At 39.1% G+C, this 27,894-nt stretch overlaps 1 protein-coding gene across 1 annotated transcript; it reads left to right on the top strand.

Annotated features, from left to right (window-relative positions):
• Nucleotides 1-1,607: 1,607 nt before the first annotated feature.
• Nucleotides 1,608-26,694, top strand: BRMS1L (BRMS1 like transcriptional repressor). The gene is made up of 10 exons (XM_063333575.1): nucleotides 1,608-1,826; nucleotides 9,011-9,101; nucleotides 12,646-12,773; nucleotides 15,520-15,599; nucleotides 18,035-18,131; nucleotides 18,566-18,649; nucleotides 20,867-20,931; nucleotides 22,366-22,405; nucleotides 23,265-23,391; nucleotides 25,126-26,694. The coding sequence occupies exons 1-10, from the start codon at nucleotides 1,691-1,693 to the stop codon at nucleotides 25,247-25,249; spliced, it is 972 nt and encodes a 323-aa protein (XP_063189645.1). The 5' UTR covers nucleotides 1,608-1,690; the 3' UTR covers nucleotides 25,250-26,694.
• Nucleotides 26,695-27,894: the final 1,200 nt, after the last annotated feature.

The raw sequence follows: 27,894 nt of genomic DNA, 5'->3' as shown, positions 1-27,894 counted from the left end.
GGCCGCCCCCTTCCCCCGGCAGCGCCGTGCCTTTCGGCAGGCTGCAGTCCTCTCAGAAATCGTAGGGGGTGTTTCCTGCCCTGTGCTTAAAATGATAAAAATTGCCATGGGTGCGGGGGAGGCAGTGCCAGGTTCGGCTGGGTCCCCAGGCAGCCACAAAGCCAGAGACAGCAGAACCAGAAGAGATGGAGCTTGCACAGCGAGGGGCGGGGAGGTGGTTAATTTTGTCTAATATTTCTGTGAAGAGGTGGCACACCTACACGCGCTCCTCTTGGTGGAGATACAGGGAAATGAGTTGCTTTGGGTATACAGAGATGTGGGAGAAAAGAAGTGACTAACGTACAGTGCTGGTTGTTGTGGGCGAGGTGGGCAGCTATTGCCATGGAGGTAGAAGTCCATGGGGAAGCTCAGAAGCTATGAGCTGCCTTACAACGTAACAGGCACAACATCCTTCTGGACTGGGGGGGGTGACTAAGCCTGGATGTCTCAACATGAAGAAGTGCCACTGCTGGGTAAATACAACCTTAACGTCACTACAGCAGCACATCATGTCACTGGGACACGCTCTACTGGACCTTCCCCTGGCCCAGATGTCAGAAGCAAGCCCGTGCTGCACAAGCAAGCTTGCCTTTGCCCCAAAGATACTGCCCGTGCTTACCTGCAGGCCAGAGGTGACCGTGTTTCATGGCTTTTGGGGATCCCTGCCAGACTTTCCTCTGCATGCATACGTCCTGAGGTGAAGCTAACCTCATGGCAAGGGGACAGCTGAGACAGCTTGCCCCAGTAAGCACCATTCACCTTCGGTACACCTTACACAACACAATTAATGGCAGTAGGTGAATGAACGGTAAAGTACTGCCACTCAAAGTCAGAAAACCTACCCCAACCCCACACAAATTACAGCGTATCTGCTTAGTCCCTTCTCAGGCCCGCTCTCACGGGTTGCTGTCATCTTTAGGGGACCGATTTAAGCCTGATTTAATTTAAAGCGTATTACAGAATGTGAAACTGGGGTAGACACAGGTTCTGGTGGGGAGGTCACTGTTGACAGGGACCTCTGTCCCCTGGAGCCCAAGGGGGAGGCGAGGGGCAGGCAGCGGGGCCGCAGGGGACGCCTTGCCAGGATGCCAAGCTGCCGGGCAGCAGCCGGGGTGGGGGGGTTGCCAGGCGGGCGGCGCGGCCAGAGGTGAGGTCCCCGCGTCCTCCCTCCGCTGCTCCGGCAGGGAACGGCAACGGTCGAACCCCCGGCCCCGCAGGCCCAGCTCCCCCGCCCAGGCCACCTGCGGGGAGACGCGGGCAGGTGCGACGCGCCCCTAACTCTGCCTGACAGCGACAGAGCACCTCAAGTGACGAGCGGTCCCCCGAGTGCCCGCGGACGGGGGCGCGGGAAGCTCTCGCTCCCCGCCGGCCCCTCACGGTCCCCCCGCAGAGCGGCACCGCCCTCTTCTCCCGCCCCGCCCCTCCCCGCTCCTCTCCGCTCCCGGCGGACGACAATTCCCAGAATGCCCCGCGCGAGGGAGCCACGCAAGAGTGCTGGCGGGGCTCGGCCAATGGGAGGGCGCGGTGGGCGCCGGGCGGGGTAGGTTGCGCGGGCGGGGAGGGGCGGGGCGGGGCTGAGGGGCCGGTGGCGGCAGCGGCGGAGCGGCGGCGGCGGGAAGGGCTGTCCCGGGGCTTGGCGGTGGGGTGGACGATGCCGGTCCATTCTCGGGAGAAGAAGGAGAACAACCACGATGAGATGGAGGTGGACTACGGGGAGAACGAGGGCAGCAGCTCGGAGGAAGAGGAGACCGAGAGCTCGTCCGTGTCCGAGGAGGGGGACAGCTCAGGTACCGGCGGCCGCCCGTGGGGCAGCGTCCCTGAGGGGGGACCGCGGCCGTTCCCTCAGCGCCCAGCACGCTGCTCCGGGGGAGAGACCGGTCCCGCCCCCCCCCCGGCTCCGGTGGCTGCCGGTGCCCACCCCCGCCGTGACCCCGCCCCCCCGGCCTGGCCCGGCCCTTGGCTCGGCCCCGCGGCTGCTCTTCGGGCCGCCGGCCGGGGGGGAGGAAGGTGGTGGGCCGCATGGGGATTGCAGCGCCGACTTACCCTGAGCCGCCGGCTGCGGAGCCGCCTGGCACCCGGGCTTGGCGGACCGGGCCGCTCCGCTCCGTGTAGGTGCTGTGGGTTGTGCCCGGGCTTGAGTGCATGGCCCGCAGCGGGGTGCTCGCTAGGGTCTGCACTTAAAGACTGGTATACATACATACATACATACGTGTGCATGCATGCACATGTGTGTGCTCACATATACATATGTATTTCCTTGTATGCAAAATCGCGAATTTCAGGTAGATGTTTTGAGGCCTGCCTTTGAGGGGGCATTGGCAGCCCTGTTGGTGCCATTGGCTTTTTTGCAAGGCATTTCAACCTCTACTCTGCTCTACTCCTTTTTTCATAGCTTCCTCTGGACTGCAGGTTTTGAATGATATTAGTAGGTGAAAACAAACTTTAAAAGGATTACTTTTTCTGTGCTCAGTTTCCACTGTGTTAAAGAAGGTTATTATCTGTTCAAACTGCCCTTGTAACTACAACGGGTAAGTTACAAAATGGTCACTTACTGGGAAGCGTACTGGTCATCAGATGCATAACACTGCTGCTTTGAAATCACCGGGGCTCCATAAGTAAGCAAGCTCCATAAGCAGGATCTGTGTCACTAGAAGGGCTAGCTGAAAAACAGTATCTGTGTTCAGTGCTAGCTATGGTCCTAACTTGTGTTTCTGTCAGTTTAAGTGATTTAGAGTGGTCTGCTGGGATCTTGTCCCATGGCTGTACTAGCACATTGACTTATGGCGCAAGCGCCGGGCTTGGCACAGTGGAAGGAGTGGGCCACCATGAGCTAGACAAATTACGCAGCTGTGAAACTATATTTTACATATGTTGGCTTGTGATTGATTTATCCGTGTGCGTTAATGTCCTTAATGTACAATTGATTCTTCATTTTTGTTTTTAAAAGATCTGGGAGATCTTGAATGTTAAGTCCTGTGGCTTTTATATTCGCACTGACTGATGGAGTTCAGGGAAAGCCCTGCTATGGTGGTTCCATATGGACTTGTGGAGCTTGCCCTTGTCCGGGCTAGCAAGGTACTGGAGCCCCACAGGTATGGCACAGAGACAGCCAAGCTGGCTCTGCAGAAGTAGAGTGAAGACTTTACTAGTGCTCGGAAAGTGTGGCTGCCACACTGGGAGAGAGTATATCGCTCTCTTAGACCTTGATCTGAGTTAATACTCACTCTGTACCAGAGCTGATCCCCCAGTAGAGGCCTTGATTAATCCACAAATCCAGGTAATCTGACCATGGTTTATACAGACCTTCCTGTGTTTTGGTTGGGTTTTTTTTCCCCCCCTTTTTCCCCTTCTTCTCTCCCATCCCCCCATGCCTTTGAACTGGCAAGTATTGCTGATTGAACCCCTTTTTAAAAGTTAGGCTGCTGGTCCATGACTGTCCACCTGGATCGAATTGCTGGCTGCCACTGTCCTGCCTCTCGTCCTTACCCACCCTTCCTGGTATGCTGTGTCTTCCTATCCCCTTTCTTGCACTGTCTTCAATGCTTGTTGGGCCTTTGTATGCTAAGGTGTCAGAAAAATAACCCATTAAAAAGGTAGCTAGTGAAAATGTCTCAGTGAAGAGTCTGATATGTAAATGGGAGGTGCTGAGGACTATGTACAGCAGTGGTTAGATAGACCGCAGCTCAATAGTAGCAGAAGTCATAAATTGCAATTTTGTGAGAATATGTAAACACCTCCAACTTAAATCAGTTAACTGGGCACCTACACGTTTTTGTGTATTTGGGACTAATGATTTGCACAAGAGGTCTCCTGGCGCAGGGAGTTCTTTAGTTCTGGGCTGTTCTGTCATCTTGCCTAATGCAATACTATACAGGAGATCTCTTCAATCAGTGAGCTATGGACCACATCCAGGGGCTTGAAAAAGTCATCAAAGTTATTATAAACATAGTGATTTTATTTGTGTCTGGATTAGCAACTGATTTGGCAAAATAAGAATAGCGAAGAAATAGTTCTGAGTAGATAGTGCTGAGGCCCCTGCACCTCCAAAGTAGTTAGGATTTATTTCCAATTATGTAGCCTTTGTTTGGAAGCTGCCTGGAGGACGAGTCATTGTTTCAAATCTTTGCGTTCTCCGTAGGTGTTGGAACGCATTTGATGAGTACCTGGAATGAAGCTTTGGGTTTACCTTGGTAGGAAAAGAACTCGGTTTGTGTTCACCAAAACTGCTGCAAACTGACCCAGTGCCTGATAAGCTGGACCAGTCATGGGACTAGCTTCAAAGCTGTACTGTACTGAAACCTGAATGTGTGCACAGCTTTTATAAACAGTTGGTCTGTTGTTGGTGGAGAGTTTATGGATACAATTACAGATCTGCTACCGAGGAAGGCTGATCAGTCCTTCCTTACGCCTGTTCTCTCATAGTGATTCTGTTGGAAAACAAGGCCAGAAAAACGTGCTTAAACTGCCTGGTTGTTCTGATGAAACCTAAACTAGGCAGCATCTCTGTCTGCTGGTGGTTATGCTGGAAAAAAGGTGAACTTGAGCGAGGGTACCAGGGCAAGCAGCTGGAGGTAATCATATTTTTAAGTTGGAAAAGCATATCTGATTACGTCCTTGTTTGCACAGCAACCTTCTCTGTTCCTTTCAGATGTGACTATTGAAAGCATGCTTCAGTTCTTTTATTATCAGAATTGTACATGGACGAAAAAGGGAACACTGTATTTTGGATGATAAATTAATGGAGATGGCTTTTGAAGAAGTTCTGATATATGAAGTTTGTTACAACTTTGAGGGGAAAACAGAGAGAGTGTAAAGGAGGAATATACAGGCTCGTTGGGCAGTAGGTGGGTGAGACACAGGGCTGTGAAGGACTCCTTGATGAGGTCCAAGAGCAGCACTGCAACTATAACCAGTACTTATTTAGTCCATCTTAGCCTACCAGTTTGTCTTGTAGATAGATGCTGTCTGAGAATGCCCTTTCTTCATCTCTTACTCTAGCTAATCTGTATGTCTAAAAAAGTGACACTTTCTGTGTGAGAAAGGGAGGTTGGTATAACAGGTGTAGATTTAACTCTTTCTCTCCTCCAGCTCACTGGCTGTGGTGTAGTGAGAATTGTCTCTGTTAGTTCCAGCTTTGAAGTTTGCTCTCTTTCAAAGCTTGCCTTTGCTCCGGTTTGTAGTTGTGCTAATTGGTATTTTTAAAGAAAACTTTGAAGTTTACATGTCCTCAGAGACACTTTGGTTGATCTTTATTCAAGGCAGATAATTCCATGGTTTCACCCTTGTCTTGGTTTCTTCTGAGATTAGGGAGGAGGAAAGAGGAATTGTGTTTTAAGTGAACGTAGTCTGTGAGTGTTTCTTTAAAACAATACAAGAAGCTCTCCAGATAATTTCTGTTGCATTCCACAGAGAAATGCTTTTAAGGGAGCACTTAAAAAGTGATGATTAAAGGAAATTATATGCTTGTCTCAGTGTCTTGACAAATATGAATGTACTCCATGGAGGCGTATTGTTCCTACAGACATAAGATGATTAGCACCTCAAGAAATAAGTCTTAATTAAAATTAGTAATAATAAGAAAAAAGATTTTGAGGGAAAGGTGTTTTTTTGGTTAAATTTGTCATTTGCTTTACTCGCATTCAGCCTTCTTTTTTTTTTTTTTTCCCCAGTAAATGCTTGAGAATACAGAAAGTGCAGTTAGAAGAAGCATAACTTGCCCTTGAGAGCTATCATTGTTTCTGTCCTGTTCCTTTTGATGCTAGTGTTTAGTGGAGAGTTTTTTATTGACCAGGATATAGAATAGCGTATTAGGGATGAATAAAAAAAGCCACAAGTTATGCTTACTATCCCAGATGAAAATTTGGCCATTTTTAGAGCCCTTAATATAGGCCACAGCTTATTAAAAAAAGCTATTTTAGGTGCTGTTATTTTTAAGTACTATGGGGGGTTTTTGTCTTTCAACCAGGCTGCCCTAGTTACTGATTTGAACTGCTTGAATAAAGTAGGAAAAGAATGACTATGATTTTGGAAGTGTTTAAAAGCATCCTAAACACTTTGTGCAGTATGAAACTTCACAGGAAATCTGAAGTATTGAGAAAGGATAGGCCTATTAGCAAGCGTTTTAATATGAAATGAGGAATCTTTTGTCTCCAGTGATGTAAATTTTCAACTGGAAAGCCATGAGATTTGATCTTAAAACTTCTTACTCTTTCAGTACTGCATATTCCCCAATCTGTATGTTGTTTAAGGTCATGGGGAAGAATTTCCATAACTGCGGAACTGAAGGTATTTCAGGACTCTGGAAAACTTCATAATTTTATGAATCTTACTGGAGGTAAGAGTGAAGGTGAAACAACTGAAGAGCGACTTAGCATGTGAACTGCCATTCAGTATGAATGATAGGTAAATTGTAGACTTCTAATGATAGGTAAATTGTAGACTTCTAGCCAGAAAGTCAAAGACTTGAGCATATATGTAGCTGAGGGGAGACTGGAGAGAGCTATGTGGTATTTCAGTATCTGCAAGATAGTGCCCTCAGATACCAATGCATTATAGTTTCTTTGCAACACAAGTTTAAAATGTAAGATGCAGTCACTTTCCCCTCCAAGAGTGGGTCTTGCGCTGATCCTCAGCCAGGGTTACAGTTCTAATCTGTTTTCTTTGATATGTAGTCCCTAAACATAAACAATAAAATCCATGTTAATTTAAGGAAAGACTTCCAAGTGATTTCCATACTAAAACAGAACCAAAAGCATAGCTGAACACATCTGAAACACATATTTGAGTTTGAGAATAAAGTGGGAGAACTATCTGTATTCCAGTGCGTGTTCCTAGCTGGCTTCATGGGGAAATGCTTTCAAATTTTAAAGAAGCTTTACTTTTATAGCACATAAATGCTTTAGACAACTCTTTGAGTAATACGACTGCCACATTCCTTAAATTTGGCCAAGTTGAAAGTTGCCTAATCAATTTTGGCTTGAGTATTACATTGGACAGCCAAGTAAAACTGTGCTCTTTAACCTGATTTTCAGCCTTATTCTGGGATTCAGGATCTGCCTTACTTTCGAGAACAATATTTTAAAATAAAATAGTATGTCTTAACAGCCTGATACTTCTTCCCTCACCCTCCCCAGCATGCTAAGTGTATTTTTTTTGAAGTTTTGTTTTTAAATTTTCTTGCTCTGTTTTCAAATACTTCAGGTTATGTCATGTTTCAAAACTTGGTGCGTGCTGTCTTTTTTGCTTGTACTAACTATAATGTGACAAACTGTAGTAGGTCTTTAGTTTGGACTCGTGGGTACCATTGTAAATACAGATTAGTAACTGCTCCACTGCCTGCTAATTTTCATGTCCAGGCAGAGAGGGCTAGTGTAGTTTTTAGTCTTAAAAGCTTGTGACGATTTCAGGAAAAAGCTATGTGCAGAAAACTTCATACGCTGAGAGGTCAGAGCGGAAGATCTGAGTTACTCAGATCCTCCGAAGTAGCTATGCTGGCCCTGAAGCTACTCCTTTTACCTCCTCACCTTTGCAAATTGCCGTACTCTTTTGCAAAACAATAAGGATGAAGACTTGCATGCTGCTTTCTGTAGTTCGTGTAGGAGACAGCATAGAGCACTTAAACGTGTCTGTTGGAAAATGTGAGTGAGGAAGAAGCAAAAGGCTCAAGAGTTGTTTGTGGTCTAGAAGAGCGAGTCCAGGCTGTCTCTGCTTGGTTCAGGATCCTATTTTGCCTTTCTGCCAGGAGATGGGATTTTTCTTGACAGAGTAACTGCTGAGATGGATATGGCCTCCTTAGGACAGCCCCTTCTCACCAACGCCTGGCCTCTTTGCACCAGTTCAGCCTCAGTTCCTGACTGCTTGGCCATCCTTTCTTCTGCATGTCTTCTCCTACTGCTTGATAATTGGTCTGTTGTACCATAACTGTAGAGAGCTAATTACTGGAGATACTGCTGCTATAAAGCAGTTTCAGGACATCTCTAACTTCTGAATACGGCCTAACAAAGCCTTTTTTTTTTTTTTTTTTTTCTTCGGGGAAGGATGAGAAAGGGTCAAGAAGTTTGTAGCTTAGCTTTTCTGTTTTCTAGCCTAAGGAAAGGCAGTGGAGGTAACAACTGATTTTTAGTAACATCAAGTGGCAAAATTTTTGGCCAAAAAGTGAGTATTTATTATACTTCACAGTTATGTTCACTAGGTAAATTAAGAAAAAAATCGTGAATATAAATGAAAACAAAAACTCTGCAGAGTTTCATGTTAATTACTCTTGCTGCATAGAAGTGTACAAAAACAAGTTACTGCAAAATTCTAGACTTTGCCGATTAAGAAGTGTTTCATTAGAAATCCAGTCATTTTAAATGGTCATTAAACTACAGATATTTCCACATTAATATTTCAGCTTCAAAGAACTCTCCCAGTTGAACAGGATGAAACCTGTTCTCAAAACCAAGTGTTAATTTTTTAAATTAATAGTTATTAATAAAACAAGACCTTGAATTTTATATGACAAATGTAACATTGAACTGTGCTTTCTTTCCAGGGATTTCTTTTGCTCATAGTAACTCAAGATACACTTGAATTTTCAATGGTGGCTAATAAGTCGTCATGTTTAATGGTGCCTTTCATCTGGTGTGGTATACAATGTTTAATTTTTCTGTTTCATGTGTTCTTAGATAAACTTTGTATTATCAGTCATGAAATTTAACCTCTTGAAGTCTTACAGAGATGTTTCCTGTTTTGAGGAAGAGAAATTGCTGTTAATGGGATTTCTTGTAGAAGTAGATCGAAGTTTCTTACTTTGTAGTTTATATGTCAAGTGATTCCTTATATTCTGCTGTAAAATGGTAATAATATAATGGATAATCTATTCATGCCTAAAATTCAGGCTTGCTTCAGATTGACTGGAAACAAAATATCCAGTTTATTTTGTTATACATTACACCGTTCAAAATAAATTACCTTTTTTTTTTATTCATAGAAATGGATGATGAGGACTGTGAAAGAAGAAGAATGGAGTGTTTAGATGAAATGTCCAATCTTGAAAAGCAATTTACAGACCTTAAAGATCAGTAAGTATTTTAATGTTTTAAGTGCCTCATTTGAGGATCCATTCCATGAGAATATTGTGTGCAGTTGGTGTTTTTTGTCTTTCATATGTATGGATGCTACTTTTGGAGAAGAATAAGGATAGGGAGTTCTGAAATTATTTGCAGGCAGTTGCTTCAGAATACTTTTTATGTATTTATTTATTTTCTGATTTGCTGTAAGAATGACTTTGAAGTGTAGTTGCTGTGAAGGGCTGGTGTGGGTCTATTGCATCAAAATCCTTAGCAGAACCAAGGAATTGCGATTTTAGGGAAATTTGTGATTCTGTTTATTTATTCACTCAAGGTCTTTCTCATCTGTTTATATATATGGGACAGAACCAAGCACTGTCTTTGCTAAGTAAGATATTAGGGTTTTTTTTGCAGGGTATCACAGCAGTTTTTAGAGTTGGTACCAATTAAAGTTTCTTGTCATTACTGCAAACCAGATACCAATACTAAAAAAAAAATGAAAATGCTCTTAGGTCTGTCTATAATTTGCCATAATATCTACATCAGTAGTAAAGACCTAATAAGTAGAAGAGACCAAATTAATAGCCACAGTTACTCAAAAGTGAATTTCATTTGTATTAGAGCCAGTCTTTTGTAGGTATTTTAAGCTGGCTTTTTTTCACATGTGTCCAGACAAGGTAGATGCATCTGTTCCAATTTAAATTGGTGGTAATTTGGCAACTAACTTAATTAGGTACCTATTAAATGAAGCTTTGAGGAGACCTTGTCTATTCTTAGGTGTATATTTTCATATACTGCAGAACTGAGACATAGAACTTGCTTTGCCTAACAGGACGCTGTGAGGCCTGTCTAATAGGGTCTGTAAAGAATTGCTCAACAAGCAATTTCTTGCTGCAGTGTCTAGAGAAGACTGTTTGTCCTGCTGCTCTTCTTTGGGCTGAGCATGGAGTGACCTGGGAAGTGGATCCAACTGATGAGTATTGGAGCCAGTTGGTACCGACTGGTTTGGCATTTAGAAAACTGCCAGCTTTTGAGTTCAGTCCTACTCTTTCATCTGTTGGACAGCTTGGATGACTGAAAACAGTTTGTGGAAACAAACCTTTAAGGAGTGAATATGGAGAGTGGTCTTGGGAGGAACGAAACAAGGTATTTAGGGATTGTGAATGGTGTTTGGGAGGTGGTAGGGCTGTGATATATGAGGAGGAAGGCATTGTGTAGACACTGGTTAGTTGAGAGATTGGGGTGTTCGTAGGGACTGGAAGAACTGTGATGGTGGGAATACTGGGAAATAAGCATTAGAATGATGGAAGAAGGATTGTAGGGAAGAGCAGCCATGAGTAGGGAGGTGATAAAGCTAGGAAAGAAGAAAAAGATGCATAAACAATAGGATGTTTAGTCACAACCAATAGCAGAGATGAAGAAGTGTTTTCTGCCTCCTCTTTCTTTTCAGGGAAACTGAATTTGGATGCTGTAAGTAGGATTTACAATGGTTGATAGCAGTTATCCATTTGAGGCAAAACACTGTTTGAAAATACTGGATAAACAGTTTTAGTCCATCAACTGCTGCATGGTACCAGATGCTTGCAGCACCCAGTCCATAACTGTTTGCTCTGATGTAGCTGGAACTTGGTGCTGTGTAACCAAATGTTAGTGAGCCACCCAACCATGTGTGCTGTGCACCCGTGCTATATTCTAGTGAAATAATTCTGCTGGAGGTCCATGTTAACCATTGTGTGCATAGCATGCTTATCAAGGATTGATCCCAGCAGATTGAGCTTTGATCAGCTGCAGCCTATGTCAGTTGACTGCAGGACAGATTGCGGGTATCATACTCCTAACAGTTTGCAGGTAAGAAGGAGGGGAGTGATCACTGACCATTGCTAGGTTAGGTACACATGTTTGAACTATGGACTTGTCATCAAAGTAAAATGATGAGCAGGCGGGTGGCAGATGAACAGGAAGTATTTCTTAAGAAGGTTTTGATGTATCAGCGTACATGAACTTTCTCCTGTCTAATTCATTATTTAACCTACGCATTTCAAACAAATAAAAAAGTAGTGTCCCTCTCCCAAAGACATCTGTTACATCTGTGTAAACAGATATAACAAAGATATGTTTATCTGTGTAAACAGATAACATCTGATGTGTTCTTAACACGTAAAACAGAGTTTGTATGTTTGCTTTAATTCTATAGCTTTTGATTGTGAGGTGCAAGGTAAAAAATGAGAACAGGAAACACTGGTTATATTGATGATTCATAAAGTTAGAAGGGACCTTAAAGATTAGAAGGTTAGAGTTGTGAGGGACCTTAAAGATCATCTAGTTCCAACCTCCCTGCCATAGGCACCTAGACCAGGCTGCTCAAAGCCCCATCCAACCTGGCCTTGAATGCTTCCAGGGATGGGGCATCCCTAACTTCTCTGGGCAGCCCCTTCCAGTGCATCACCACCCTCACAGTAAAAAATTTCTTCCTAATACCTAATCTAAATCTACCCTCTTCCAGTTTAAAACCATTACCCCTCGTCCTATCGCTACACTCCCTCATAAAGAGTCCCTCTCTGCCTTTCCTGTAGGCCCCTTTTAGGTACTGGAAGGCTGCTGCAAGGTCTCTCCGAAGCCTTCTCTTCTCCAGGCTGAACAGCCCCAACTCTCTCAGCCTGTCCTCATAGGAGAGGTGCTCCAGCCCTCTGATCATCTTCATGGCCCTCCTCTGGACCCGTTCCAACAGGTCCATGTCCTTCTTATGTTGGGAGCAATGGTTCTACCATTGAACACTATATTTAAGGTATCAGTCACAGAGAGTAGAGCATTACTGTGGTTGAAATACTTGTAATTGATATTACATTAAATCCTTCAAAATGCAAGCAGATCTCTTCGTTGTCTGCCAGTAAATGTCAGCCTTTATAGAAGGAATGAATTTTAGATAAAATAAAAATATTTTAAATACTTTTTTTGCAGAAATGGAGGATGTCAGTTACAAATTATCCTGTGATATTTGTGATAGTATGCAATATGTAGATTTTCACAGGAGATGAAATGAGGGTTGCTTAATAAGAGCCTGCCTCTCTTTTTCTTTGGTTGATGGTGGGGTGGGAGCAAATATGTGAACATGAAAGCGAATAGGTGTTTCTATCCACAAAATGTCTATCTTTCTCTTCCATGATGTAAGCCATATTATTCTTATGTATATGCATCCTTTCCTGCCCTCTTCCATGTTGATTCACCTCCTACTCCATCTTAATCCTATTAACAGCCGTGTGATTTTTTTTTTTTTCTTCTTCCTTAGAGATGGAGATACATTTAATTTAATCTTTACTTTCTATATTTGTTATTGTCTGCATGTGTTTTCCAAACCAGGTTTAATAGACATGATGAATACTGTTCAAAAAGAAAACATGTATTGGAAAATTCAAATGGTAACAAATCTTAACTTTGCTTCAGTGGGTGTTCCATACATTAGCAAAGAGATGCAGAATAGTTCTTTTAAAAGTATTTCTTCTAACTTGTGTTTGATTTTAAATAAAATGCCTATTTTTTTTATTTCTATTATTTTAAGACTTTACAAAGAAAGATTAAGCCAAGTGGATGCAAAACTACAAGAGGTCATAGCTGGAAAAGCACCTGAATATTTAGAACCATTGGCAGCTTTACAAGAAAATATGCAAATCCGAACCAAGGTGGCAGGTAGGCATGTAAAACGGGTATTGCTGTTTCAACAGTATAAAATTGTCATACATTTTAAGGTCAATCTTCTTTTTTCTTTAGAATTGTTAAAGGAGTGTGTTTTAAAGTTGGAAATACTGTGGCATAGTTTTAAATGTAAAATATTTTTTTCAAGTCGAAATGCATAGGTTACTTACCTCTTTGCGCAAGTTGCCTGATAGCATCATACTAAAAACACGGCTTTTTTAATGTTTCATTCAATGTCTGTCTGTGTGCAGTAAGCACAAAACTACTGAATTAAAAACAGTAATAATTTTTATTAGTCAGAAAATTTGGGATCAAGCCTGCGCACTGGTCACTGTTGAAATGAGGAGATATGTAGGTGCTATCTCATGATGAACTGCTTGCCAGATCATCCTAGATTATCATGTTTTTCCTGCTTTTCAAGTCTGCATCTCTTCTACTCCTCTGCTCCCATCCTCCTGTTCCATCTGGGGAAGGAGGAAAACTCTTGTCCTTAGCAGCTTTTATCTATGCTGCATTTTAATTATTAAAACTAATGTTTAAATAGGCTTTTATACTCATAGAAGAAGCAGGCAAGAACTTTTATCTTCTTCTGGGATACAACCATATAGTCATATGGAATTGTGGTATTATAGGAGGACAAAGTTCTGTACTTCCCTATTGTGAATTATAAATTCTTTTCATGTTACAGCTCGACTCCTTTAGGGAGTAATTGAGCTGTCTAAGGGTTACCTAACACAGGCTGTCAGAGAGCCAAAAGGCAGATAGTCGTGATCTCTCTAGCCAGAGATGCTATGCATGTCTTTTCTAAGAAATTCAGCAGAAGCACGGTGCAGGCACACTGGAAAATGGAAAGCCTGCTTACACTTTCATAATACTAGTGCTACTTCAGTTCTACTCAGTATGTCTTCATTGGTACTTTTGTCGTGAGGCTATGAGGAGAATTTGAAATCTTTTGGTCTATTGCATTTCGTTCCCTTCTAGTCCATAATGCTTTTTATCAGCTGGTGATCCAGAATTTGTGTGTTCTAATATCGTAACCCAAATTTACTTGTCTAGTCCTTAGTAGCCCACTTGGGCTTTGCAGAAGGCTCATAAGTGAACTTGCAGAAGGCTTGATGTAAAAGCAACCTTAACCCAGACTTTTGATTTTCATTTTTAAATGTGGCTGTCTGTCGGTGCTCTCACATAGGTGCGTATGGATAGGCAGAATATTAGAGATTCTCCTGATTTGTCTTCAGCAGCATTGAAAAGCCATGTTCCAATGTAAAAAGAGCCTGGGGTAAAAACTACAAAGTTTCCTTGAAGCTGAGACTAGAAATCAGGATTGGTTTTGTTTTTCCTTTTGTCCTCAACTGAATGAAATAAGTAAAATTATTTTAGAGAAAGTAAGAAACTGCGGAACAAGCTTATTTTCTCTTACTGTTTGAGAGCCCTGACAGAAGTGGGTAGTAGCAGGACTTGAGCCCCAGCAGGTAACCGCTGAGGACCTACTTCTATGTGAGAGAGGGCAGGAAGGGGTGAATAAAACCAAACTAAACTATGTTTAGCTAAACTATGGATGTAAGTAGTAGAAAAGAAATCGCTGTTCCTCTGCTCTCTAAGGCACTGACCACTATTCACACGAAATGTGGATCAGCAAGTCGGGAATACAACTGTTTCTTTTAGAAGTATTCATATCTACACTGCTCGATTTCAGGCAAGTGAGCAGTGATTGTAAATTGGTAGACCTAGATATACCAGTCAGCCATAAATATTTAAAAAAAAAAAAAGCCAACATGACATACTGATGTAAGAAAAGAACATTTTGAATTCTAGTTCAAAAGTGACTTCGCATCAGAAAGATGATTGACATAATACTTGCAGTTTGTTTTTCAGAGGAATTGCCGGTAATGGTATTGTTCCTCTTGCGCTGTGTTCGTTTATTTATAGTCTACTGCATTCTAAGGAAAGTTGTTTTGGGTATTCCTTCAGTTGCTAGACAGCACCGGCTTGTGTGCAATCTTAACTCCTCAAGGTGGTAATCTGGAACAATTTAAATATTTTGCGTTGAATGCATTGAATATATTAAATCCAGTTCTATCTATACCTGCCAGATATTACATTTCAGATACTTTTCAGATTTTTTCAGCTGTCTGTTTAGTAGACATGTTTTCAGAAATGTATAAGAAATGCTTCTAATACTCCGAAGCAATATCCTTTGTATCACGAGGTGGCTATTTCTAAGAATGGAGCAGAGTCTTGCTAATTGGTGTGATTTATTGAGGTCATGCATTATAAAGTAAGCCTTATTCTACATATTGATTTGTAAAAGCTTGTTCATTCATTCAGTTTTCTAGCCATCTAAAAACCCCAAAACATTATTTAAAACTCTAATTAGAAAATAAAAGAGGCCATTTAGTACTTCATGGACTTGAAAACTGAGGATAGGCAGGATAATTTGATCAGAAATATGAAATAGACCTATCTTGTAAAGTTAGCATGACCACTGGTGTAATTTGTTGACAGATAGGGAAAAAAGTTATTAAAATAGCATTTATTTTTCCTCTGATCTTCAGAATTAGGGATTACTTGTTCTTATTTTTACTCTGTAAAGCAACCAGCCACTGTAAGTGCCTAATATAATACGTCTGTATCTTCCACTATGTACGTGTATTGGGACTTGTGGACAGTCTTAAAAGAGAATTCTGAAGTCAGGTATTAGCTAAAGAAAGTAATATTGCTGTAATTTGTCTGATTACAGGTATCTATAGAGAGCTTTGTCTGGAATCTGTGAAGAACAAGTACGAATGTGAAATTCAAGCCTCTCGACAGCATTGTGAGGTTGTGCCTGCTATTTTCATCAATAGCTAACCTAGTCTAACTTTACTGTGTGTCATGCTTTCCAAGTTCAGTGCACGTTTTTATTGTTGTTGTTATTTGCTATTTGAATGTAGTTGCCTTGTGATATTTAAGCCCACTTAAGAGGTTATTCAAAGCATATAAAACAATTTAGCTTTTTTTTGTTTGGCTTTCCATATAAGTATAGCTAAAGTTTCTTATTTTTCATTAACACGTTCTCACTAATAGGTTCGCACATGGTTTTTTTTAACCTTTATTACAAAAAGATTACCAAGAACAATACAAATACTCCAGTACATGTATGTCCAATGCTGTAACATAACTGCTTAGATCCTGAGGTTTGCATCATAGTACTCCTCAACCATCCCTTACTTAAAGATGTTTTCTTCCGAGTGGTTCACCATATTCCTGAAGTCTGTGGCTCCTACTATACCAATAAAGCAAGAATATGCATGCGTACTTTTAAAAAAAATTTCCATTTTCTTGATACCTTGGGAAAGAGCAAGGTATAATGAAGGGACTACTCATTACTGACTGTCGTCTTTCCTGTGAATACTCCTGAGCTTGGACAGAATCCTGTAAGATTTGCAGGGTTTCTCATCCATGATTGAATGATTTGCTTTGGCTATATATCATTCCTCTTTACAGTGGTCCTTGTCCCTTCTTTAGCTATTGTGTTTCTACTGTGAAACCTTCAAAATTCAAATAGTCACCATCCCATAAGGCTCCCTTGGGCGAAAAGCTCTTTAAAGTCAGCAGTGCTGCTTGTAGAGTCACTATTTCACTGGAAAATAACCATTCAGCAAGAATGCTTCTGATGCCTTTAACAGCTTTTCACACCTTATTTGTCACCAAGTGCTTGAAGCAAAACAGATGTCTAAGCACCAACACTATTTGATTTTAAAATGGAATTTTAAAATGGTCTCAGAACAGACAACAGTCATTTAGCATTTCAGATACATGTAGGAGGCTTCCACCTTTTCAGTCCCACTGGGAATTTTTTTTTATAATGAGGGATTGAAAAGCTATATGAAAGGAGGTCTTTGGAATTTAAATACGTTGTAACTTGAAGGGAATGGTAAACATGACAGTCATTTAAGTAAATCAGGGTTCTTTGTTTTCATATATTCCTGAACTGTTTTGCTTCCCCCCAGCATAGGAGGGAACACTGGTAAAGGTGAGTTTCTGTTAATATGCTGTGCTATGGGCAGGAGCAGTTGAGGGACAGACATCTGCTGACTTGGCTCTTGGGACTGCAGCTTCTGGCAGAGACATGGTAGCAAATAGTTAGACACAGTGACTTATGGCTGCTTAAGCTGTCTTGTCAGTAAGTCCAAGCTGTCTGATTTCCAGAGTTGTTAAAGATGTTGCTCAGTGAAAAAGAATTTTAAAATGTAACAGTCAGCCCTACTCCATGTTTTAGGAAATGTGCAAGCTTATGAAAGAACAGTAAATTTATTTCCTTGAGGCTTGGAACTCAGCTTAATTCCAAGTTACTGGTTTAGAGAGTTTAGTGTTTTTCAATGCTGCCTTTAAAAGGGTAACTGATCTATATAGATACTGTGTAATTTCAGTATCAGTCCTATGTGGTGGACTACAATTGACAGCAGCTTACTACAAAGTTGATGTTCTGACACGCTGAGAGATGGAAGAGAGTGCAGACTGCACAAAACGCTGCAGAAAGTTCACATCACAGTGTGGTTTTGTTTGCCTTTGTATATAAAAAGTGCTAATGATATACCTAACATTGAAGTCATTAGGTAAATCTATTTGAATCAGAAATTGCCTTTTCAAAGGACAAGCTAGCTAACTTTTCTAAAGTAGTGCTTTTAAAGTGTTTCTCACAGCTTTAAGGTAGACAATTATGCTTTTACAACTATCTAGATCATTTTACGTGCTCAATAAATTCTTACTTTTGTGGGAAGGCTTTTTTTCAGATCTATGAAAACAGACAATTATAAATATTGTGGTAATAGACAATAATTCTCTATAAATGACTGCAGGTTTATTAATATTGGAAGCAGCTTAATAAAAAGCTTTCCATGAAAACATTATATTTTCTGATCTGTTATTCATTGTGAATAAATCTTTGCTATCCAAAAGGAAAATACTGTATTTGTGTAAAAATACAAATAGTTATTAGGGAGATCTAGCTGCATTCTTTTGTATACTTAGTTATTCTTGGTACTGATATTTGATAACTTTATTTACACTTATGCCAAGTGAGCGTGCTGTCTTTAAGGAGCTAGGATATTGTGCTAAAAAAGTGGATAGAGGTCATGTGCTTTATGGCTTTTGAAGAATTTTCACCTAAAGCTACTCTTACCTTCCTTCTGCTGAGGCTTTAAATTGTTATCGCATATATTTAGAGGATAGAACTTAGAAATCACACATTTTTACATTACTTGCTTTTTTAGAGTGAAAAGCTTCTGTTGTATGATACTGTACAAAGTGAACTAGAAGAGAAGATTAGAAGACTTGAAGAGGACAGGCATAGCATTGACATTACCTCAGGTGGATGGAAATTCAAAGCTGGTTTTTTTTTTTGTTGGGGTTTTTTTGGTGGTTTTTTGGGGGGGTTTATGTTTGTGGTTGGTTTTGTTTTTCCTTTCATGTTCTGGTAGCTACTGATTAGTTGACTATACACATAGTATGTCTGGTGAGTTTCAGGTTATCCAGTAGAATGCTATTCAGCTGTAGACTTTGGGGAGGGGGTTGAATTTTAGCTTAAACCAAACTTTGTTCTTGTAATTGTCAGCATCCTTTATATGTTTTGAGAGTATTAATCTGTGACTATATTATCATGTAAAGCCTTCTTTCTGTTCAGAAACAGCATCTCACCAAAAAATGTGGGTTTTTTCCATTCTTGGACAATGGTTTCTGCTGTAAAAAGAGATAGGCATGTAAAGGTTTCTAATTCATAGCATGTTCTTACTATGTCTTTTCAGAATTATGGAACGATGAGTTACAGTCCAGGAAGAAAAGGAAGGATCCATTTAGTCCAGATAAGAAGAAACCTGTTGTTGTATCAGATATCCTTTTACTGAAATCACTGTACTTTCTAGTCGTGTTCACTGGTTTATAGCTAGTCTTATTACATATGTCATTACTAACAAATTGGATGCATTCTCAAAATTGATTTTTGCATGACAGATGTTATTCTAATTCAGATTAGAGAAACCATGTTGACACATCCCACTATGAAAATTGAAATTAAGATTCTTTTAGCTAACTAGTAGTTTCATATAGAGAATATTTCTAAAAACTGATTTTTCTAACTCTTCAAAAAACCAGAGCCACAGGCAAAAGCAGAAAAAAAGTTAGGCATTATGTTTGCAAAGTATAACTTGACTTGTGTAACTTCTCCTGTATAACTTTGCTTCTCAGACTGGGACATCTTTACCTCACTTTATTGCTTTTTAACAATTCCATAGACTTTAGAACCCTCTTTGATTAAAAGTTTATAATTCCAAGAATTGAGATGGTTTGGGATGTGTTTGTGGGTTTGGGGTTCCTGTAGAGTGAGTCTAGTATTTAAGAATTTTTCACTGATGACTTCTTCCTAGCTGTTGATAAGCGTGTAGTGCAGTTGAAACTTCTTAAGGTACACCACCTAAGAAGCAGCATCATCTTTCTCCAGAGAAGGGAGATGCCTTTGCAAACTGAGTGTTCTCTCTACCCCTACCCCCAGCCTAACATTTTTATAGGATAGACATGTGATGGCTTAGAAGTTGCCAGAATCATGGAGACTACCTAAAAGAGACCGCTTTCTAAGTATTGACATTATATGGTATAAAGGCCATTTTTTATTGCTAAGCTGCTGCAAAAAAAACATTGCTATCTTCGCAAGGTTTTGTAATGTGAAGAGAAGGTGGGAAGGAAGAAGTTATTGAAAAAACTGTCATCATTGGGACACCCTCCTTCAGGGTGGTTGATTTATTGGAACACATCCCAGATGCATGATTTGTCCTAATAATGACTGTTCTTTCATTAGGATGTGTCATAAATTCAGTTTAGTAGAGATGGTTTTTAACTATTGCTTAAAAGCCAAGTGGTATTAATCAATGCAGGTACAAGTGGCTTCATTAGTTTCTTAACTCGTTTTAGCAATTTCAGTGCCAGGTTGTGTGAAAGTGTATTTTCTTTAGCTATTAGTTGTCCGTGTCTTCAGGATGTCCATATAAATAGCATCAGATTCTGTGAATTATAAGCTACCTTGCCATTTTAGAATGTGTTCCAAATGGAAGATATTAAGATAGTATTAGGTCTAAAACCCCAGCAATTTCAGGAAATTCATAAGGCTGAAAATCCTTTCAGTTCTGAAGTAAATTAATTTGCTCTTTTTGCTTATGATTTTATAATACTTGTGAACTTGTCAGTTTGTACAGATCTGTGTAAAGCGAATACGTAGAAATTTTACATGGCTTTTGATTTGTAATTGTTTGCTATTTAGAGAAAAACAAATTTGAAAATGGCTAATGATTCTTAAAATTTCAAATGGAATGCAAGTTAAAGCTCTCAATGCCATTTTAGGAGATTGTGGTTTTAAACATTCATAGCACCTTTTTCTAAACTTGTTTCTCCCCATTTCATCTATGAAAAACAAAGTAAAAACTGAAGGCTGCTATAATGGAGTGGCTATGCTATATGGAGTTTTGTTTTGAATTTCACGTATTGTTCTAATACACAATTTTACTTTACATTTGATAGTTCAAGGAATGGTCTTTGCCTTTCTGCCTCCTGTTTTGGGATATTTGATATTCAGAGATGTGGTGCTGTTTCCATTTTTCTGTCAAAGACATATGATGCAGAATACTGAAAAAAATAATGATTTTATTAAAGCTGATAGTAGTATAGATGCTGATTTGCAGCGTTATATTGAAATTACAGTGAATTTTAATTGAATTTTAATTGAATTTAATTAATTTGTAAACTTAATTGTAGTATTGCAAATAGAATGATTTTTGGAACTGTTAGGGATAGAATGGTTGTATCACAATTGTTTATCTTATTGTCATGTTGAACTCCAGTAGCCTGAATATCTACATGCTATTACTTATCTCTTTTATAATTTTTAAAATGTACTTCTAGGTTGCATAATTCAAAGATGCATTTATTTTTGCTGAGCTTTCACTTTGTGTAGGTATTCTTTGTGTGAAAGATTGGCAGAACAGAGCTATTTATGTCTTTCTACAAACAGTAGAGTATTTTTATTATTGCTGTTTAAGAGTTTTCCCTAACTTTTCCACGCCCCTATATAGTTTATATGTTACAAGACCTTGATATACTTGAAGACTGGACAACAATAAGGAAGGTAAGATGAAAGGATGGATGTCAGTGGCTGTGGGTTTTGTTTGGGTTCTTGTCTAGTCCTTTTCCCTCTTAAAAATATTTAAATGTATTTCTTATGTGATCAAAACTCTAAATAGATTTTTATTTCTTCAGTAGTCAGCTAATCATTCCAGTTCAAGCAATGTTATTGCTGCTTTTTCTGACTCTACCCGAATTATGCAAGGGAATCCAATAAAGTGGCAGAAGAGGTTATCTCTAAAATGGGTAGTCCGTAACTTTCCATGATAAAGGGAGCCTAAAGCCTGCGTCAAGAGGATCTGCTTTCTTTTAGTCTAGCATAATTGGGTAGAAACTATGCTAGGATAGTTTGATAGGATTTTGTTTTAAATTAAGTTTTTTTTTTTAAAAAAAATATATATCATATGGTATGTTTTCACATAGTAAATAGTTTATTTTATGAAGATGTCTATGCTTCTATCTTTTCTTTTTTTTTGGTGTAAAGTGAAACGCTGTGTTTTTCCCAGATTATGTGAGAATCGGGGTTTGCAGGAAGAGAAATTTGTTTGACCAATTGCTGTATTTGAAAAAATAAATCCAGCTTTTAAGTGCAGAATGCCTTTTTCAGATCTTTGTCATATTGTTAAAGCAACTTGCTGGAATGAATCTCTATCCTTGCCTTGTAGCTGCAGTCAGAAAATTTCCCCTAGTACTTCCCAGTTTATGGAATAGCAAATTACTTATGCGAATTCAAAAACTTGGTGGGAAATGGCTTTGAGTCAGTTTCTATCCTGCTTTATACTTGCACGTATTTCCTAAACAAGGAGTAAAATGTGATGCCTGTGTGAAAACTTGTCTGACTTTTCCTAACACATCAGAGGAACAGCACAAATTAATTTTCCCTCAGTTTCTTTCCTGTAGTGTAACATGATTTTAAATAATAGCAACAAACCCAGAATCTACTGTGTATTTTGTCTTTTCTGGAAATAATTTTAAAAACCCAAAAGCAAACAAACAACCCCCAAAAATACTTAAGAGGTTTTTTTTTTTTAAACCTACTTAATACGACACGTTCACACGAGAGAAAATTTGTATGCTTATGAGTGTAATGTATAAATCAAAAGAGTTAGGTTGTTCATATAGCATTTTGTTTTTCAGAATGAGTTGATGTAATTTTGTATTTTCTTGACAGAATTACAAAACAGCAATTTTAATTAGAAAACCTCCCGAGTTATTTGAAATCAAAACTTTCTAAAGAAGGTGATTTTTTTCGCCCTCAAAGTGCTGTTTTATGTAGTTACCGAGTTACTGTTGAACACATTTTTATTTTAGGCTTGTTCTGATTGTGGTTTTTGCATGTAAAAGCAAGTATCCTGAGCTACGCTGCACAATTACAGCTGGCAGTTTAGAAAAAAAGACTACGCTTGCTGACTAACTTCATTTTCTTTTGTGTTTCAAGGCAATGGCTACGCTGGGGCCACACAGAGTAAAGCCAGAACGTAAGTAAACATTGTCTGGTTTCACAAGACAGAACTTGCTGTGTGCAGCGATGCAAACTCCATCTAGGCAGATCGTATTTATTTTAGCCCTGGTACGCTGATGGAGGATGGGGTGAGGTAGCTGGAAGATGTGGCTTTTGTCTTTCCCCTCTCTCAAGTGCTGATACTCGTAGCTCGATTGCTGATGATTGTGTTGAGACCTGAATTCTAGAAAATTATCAAAAATAACGTAGGCTTCTAAAAGCGGGTTACACCAATTAGTATGAGCAAGCTATGCCAGTGTTTACACAAGACGAGGCAGGAAACTAAGAGCGTCCGGACCGTAAGGGTGCATTCTAAAGGATCCTCACGTTCACTGCAAGCTACAGCCCTGAAAAAGTAGAGCTATGGGAAAGGAGTGTTAACTGATATTTGGCACTGAGGTGAGAAGCACATTAATGCTAGGCAAAATCAAATACTTGGAGATAGCGAGTAAGGAGGAAAAGGGAGAAGAGGCAAGCAGGTAGTGTATTTCTTTAGTGATGTATTACTACTTGCATGTTGTGATAATGTGCTGATGAAGAGGTTTCAGGTTCTGCCATTTGAAGTCTTCTCTATATTGCATTGCTCCATTTGTGAAAAATTCATATCGCAGATACGAAGGTTGTGGGGAAGAGAACTTCTATCTAAAAATTGAAATATAACTTTTAATTTATCTGACTGGAAATAAGACAGTATCTTGCCTTCAGTTTTCTTGGGTTCCTGCAATTATTAAGACAGAAACTACTTCTGATAATGGAAAAAATGTGTTTTCTATGTAAATAACATCTAACTGACTTCTGCCGGGTCAATATTAAGTGACTTTTATTGATCATTTTAGCACCTGTCAAATTAGAAAAGCATCTACATAGCGCTAGATCTGAAGAAGGAAGACTCTATTATGATGGAGAGTGGTATGGACGTGGTCAGACGATATGCATTGATAAGAAAGATGAATGTCCTACAAGGTAAAGATTACTCAGTTTATGCAGCTCTGTACATTCATGTTAAGCAATAGATAGGATGATGGCATTGAAGAATAGGCTTGTTTGGAAATACTGCCACCTCGGTATCATACATCAATTCACCTTGGAAGACAGGCATTATCAAAGAAGGTTGAGCACTGGACTTCTGAGAGAGGCTGGTAAAGGTTGGACTTCACCAAAGGTAATGACATGTTTGTCAAGCTAGGATCTGACTAACAATTTAAGCTCTTGCTACTTTCTGAATAGCCTTTGAGTAAGTTTTGTTTAGTATCTTGGGAGTTCGTTGCTTTGAGAATTTGGTCTGTTGGCCCACCCAAAAAAAATTACGAAAAACCACTTTATACTATTAAAGATAAGCTTTGTTTTCAGTTCAGAAATACTCTGAAAGAAGAGAGTTGGAACTTTTTTTTTATGGCTTTTCCTTCTCTTAACAAAGTTTCTACCTGGAAACGGTCTAAATGTTACAGTGCAAATTTGGTTGAATATTTAAGATATATAAATTTATTTTCTATGGCTAATTATGGATAATAATTGTCAATTTTAAAAGATGAGTATATTTAAAACAACAGTTAAAATTAAATGTATATCATACCTTTTACTGAATGGGGCAAATCAATATAAGAGCAGTGTTTATTAAATATGCACAGCTACCCATGAAAATTAACTTTAACTCCATATAGCAGTAGTTTACTGTAAAACTGGCTGTTTCTTTCCTTCCCTGTGTATGAAGGGGAACAGATTTTAGTGATTTTGATGTTTGTTCAGGGCTGAAACAGGAAGGTATTTTAGTAAACTATATATTCTTTCTGAGATGTAAAAAATTCTGAATTAGTTTTGCAGAACGGAGCAGTTGTACTGGGCCAAAAAAAGATCTTACTGTCCAGTGTCTGACGACAGCCAAAAGCTGATGTTTAACAGGGCGAGCATACAGTGGAACTTTCCCAGCCTTTCAAGATTTCAGCAACTTGCAAGGCTGAAGAGTTTCCTGGAGGGAGTTTTGTCACACTCAGTATGTGATAGATCTTTCTTCCATTAACTGTTTTAATCTCTGGTTTTGAGCCTTTTTCTGTCATCAGTTCTACTTGATTTTTTTATTATTTTTTTTTTTTCCCTAGGGGCATGAGGGGGGAGTTGTGCTCACTGTTTGTATTGAGGTTTACCACAGGGAGCATAAAAACATCATTCATATAAGAATGGTTCAGTAAATCAGGCTTTGACTTTATTTCTTATGGTCTTGGTATAGTGACTAGCAGTTGAATACTTCTTTTGCTGTAAATTTTGGGCTTCAATCTGAATACAAAATATTTGGAAAAAAGTTAAACAAAGTAATTTCTGGGTATGTTTTCCAACAGATCTTTTTTTTTTTTTTCCATAGGTAGTCTGTTGTGTTTTCTGTGGGTGACTTTTCTATGGTGTTCTTCTAAACAATTAAAGTATTTGTACATGTTGAGGGTTTTCTCATAGGAGAAGAAAATAGATAGATGGCTGAAAAAATAAATACCTTCACTACAGACACATGCAGTTACCAAAGAATTCTGTTAAAACCATCCTTACAACGGAGCCAGTATCTTTTGGGCCTAGCACTTACAACTAATGCATATTTTCATTTACTGTATGGAAATACTGCTGCAGTTTTGAGGTTATTTATTAGCTTATAAGGTTTCTAAATTCTTCTTGTTTTTCTTCCCCTGACCCTTCTTCCCTCATTTTCTGTAGTGCCATAATTACAACAATTAACCACGATGAAGTTTGGTTTAAAAGACCGGATGGAAGCAAGTCCAAGCTGTATATTTCTCAGCTACAGAAAGGAAAATATTCAATAAAGCATAATCACAACTGACCGTTGCTAACGAGATATGAAACAAGTGGTATTGCCATGCTTGATGTGCCATGGGGTGAAAGATGTATTTAATAGTGTTTTGTATTCCTTATAAATTTACAGCAGTATCTGATGTGTATTTGTAGTGCTATATGTGAACTTCATATGGATGGCCTTCAGAAATCTGAGGATGTTAAGTCCTGTTGACAGACATTTTACCTCCAAATTGGGTCCAGTGCCTAAGATATGAAGTACGCTCATCAAGTATAATGGCTCAGAACTTCTCATATTCGTAAAATGAAAAAGAAAAAAAAAAATTGTTGTTTTTTTTTTTTCCCATTGGTGACCAGTTGGTGTGATAAAAATGATAACCATAATTACCAGCAATTCACTTCATTTTCGGTGAACATGTCATGCTTCTCTTGTGGATGTAAATTTAGCCTGTTCAGCTGTTGCTTTTGAATAGATTGTAACATGCATAAGCATTCTTTTAAATGAAGTGGACTGATTTATTAAAATTATTGCCCTCAAAAGCTCTGCTAGTACTGACTGTGTTATATTTTGTAAGGTTTACTATATTGCTTGTAATGAGACAAAGCTACGTTTTTTGAGGAGCACTTTTCAAGTTTAGGACCCTATTCTATAGCAAACAAAATTATTGGTGATTTTTTTTTTCTTCTTCCCCAGATTGCCAGCAAAATTTATGCATAAAGTAGACAGTGTCGCTCCAACCTGTGTTCTGTGTAGTCCACAAAGAAAAACTGCGGGGGTGGTTATGTAAATACTGTTGCATGCTCTGCTTGTTTGGTCCACAGTTGTATGAAATACTACGAATCTTTTTTTCAAAAGGAAAGTATTTCCCCAGAAATCACGTGTCTGGGAAAATTTACACTGACTTTTTCATCAAACACTATTTTCCAAATTTTTGTACCCTACTTCATCTTACTGTACACCAGAATTATTTCCTGCAGCTTAGAAAGCTGAATTTCTCTTAACCCTTACTGTTTAAGCCACGGAGAAAAGTCCTAAATCCTTGATGTTACTGTGATGTGCTTGGAACATCTAGAATGATAGATGGGATTGCTGAAGAATTATTAATGCGTTGGTTATGTGCACTTTAATCTCCATTTATGATGGTTCTTCTTGGAGAAAGAAAGCATCCATTTGCTTTAAATAATCACAGCAAATAAGTATTTTTATTGTAACATATAAATGTTTTATTCCTATATTGATTGTCTCTTCTAGTGCAGGGTGGTAGTTACTTTCCAAATGCCAAATCAGTTTCTGCCGAGTGTTGCTTTTCTACAATTGTATGACATTATTAAGCAAATGTACATAAAGTAACAATTGACATGTTGGCTTTTAACAATATGAACTGTATGTATACAGTTGTTTGATAAACATTTTGTAATAAAATATTCGTATTTTTTAACTTAGTATATAAATAAATGATCTGTGGTAGTGGACATCTTCTATGTTGTTTTGCTCTTTGGTTTTCTAGTCTTGTTGGAACTGATGATGTACCAAATGCTAAAGGGAAATCTATTTCAGTTTTCGGAAGGCCTAAATCTTTTTAAAGACCTTTGACTTGCACTTTTTTGTTTTGAGAGTTTATATATATAGATTTTGTTTCTTTGTTTTTACTATTTTTTTTCTTTAATATTTTGTGGAAGTACTATTCCGCGCTGTTTATAAATCAAATGTGAACGCTGTTAAGAACCTCTTAGCTATTGATGTGCTTGAAATCATTTGTATTTAGGGCCTTCTGGGCACCCGAAACAGTTTCCGTGGTACACCCCTTTTCTCCTTCCTCTCCTATATTCTGCACCTCTGTAGCTGCAATTATTTCTAAAGCTGTTTCTAATGCTATCTCCTTGGTTGCAGAGCTTTGCTTTGGACAGCTCTGCAATTTGGACTGACACTTGGTGAGTGTGGCTTCTTTACTCAGAACAAACATCATTCATGTCAACGTGACAGGTGCTAAGCATAGCAGTATAGGTTAGTGATCAACCATCTAGGATCTACCTGTTCCATTACTAGAATTCCAAGAAACTGAGCTATGGCTTTCCTTTTTACATGTAATCACATAATGTGTATGCAATCGGAAAGGTATGAGGTTGGTTTCTTTTTATAATTGGTTAATTGTTTCGTGCCTAGACAAATCATATTTGGTACATGCTATATATCTTTTTAATATTTGAACAGTTAATGGTTTGCTCGCTCCATCATAGAATGTAAGAGGTCAGATTTTAGTCCTTTGAAGTACAGAGGGTTTTAGCCTGTTGTCCACGTGTTTTAGCTTTTACACTGCCACAGTAAAGCTTTTCAAGCCTTGGTAGCATTATTTTAACCTAAATATAGGATTAAGATCTGTAAAGTGATGAAAGGAAAAAGAAGTTGGGCATAGCATTTATTCCATGAGATACAATATGCGAAAAGGGAAGTAAATGAAGAGTAAGAGGCGTTGAGTGACAAATTGCTTTCTGTACACGTATAGAAAAGGCTTCTATATCAATAGTTATGTTTCAGAGGAGATACAATTTGTTTTTTGCCAATCACACAGAGCAAGCTGATCTGTTCATTATTCCCATAATAAAGTAAATGGTATATTTAGTTGAAATGCAATTGATTTAACTTGACAACACTTAATGCATAAGTATCACGTG

Source organism: Chroicocephalus ridibundus, chromosome 4 (genome assembly GCF_963924245.1).
Source record: "Chroicocephalus ridibundus chromosome 4, bChrRid1.1, whole genome shotgun sequence".
Taxonomy (NCBI): Eukaryota; Metazoa; Chordata; class Aves; order Charadriiformes; family Laridae; genus Chroicocephalus; species Chroicocephalus ridibundus.
The sequence above is the reverse complement of the archived record's forward strand: the minus strand, read 5'-3'. Positions and strand labels throughout refer to the sequence as shown.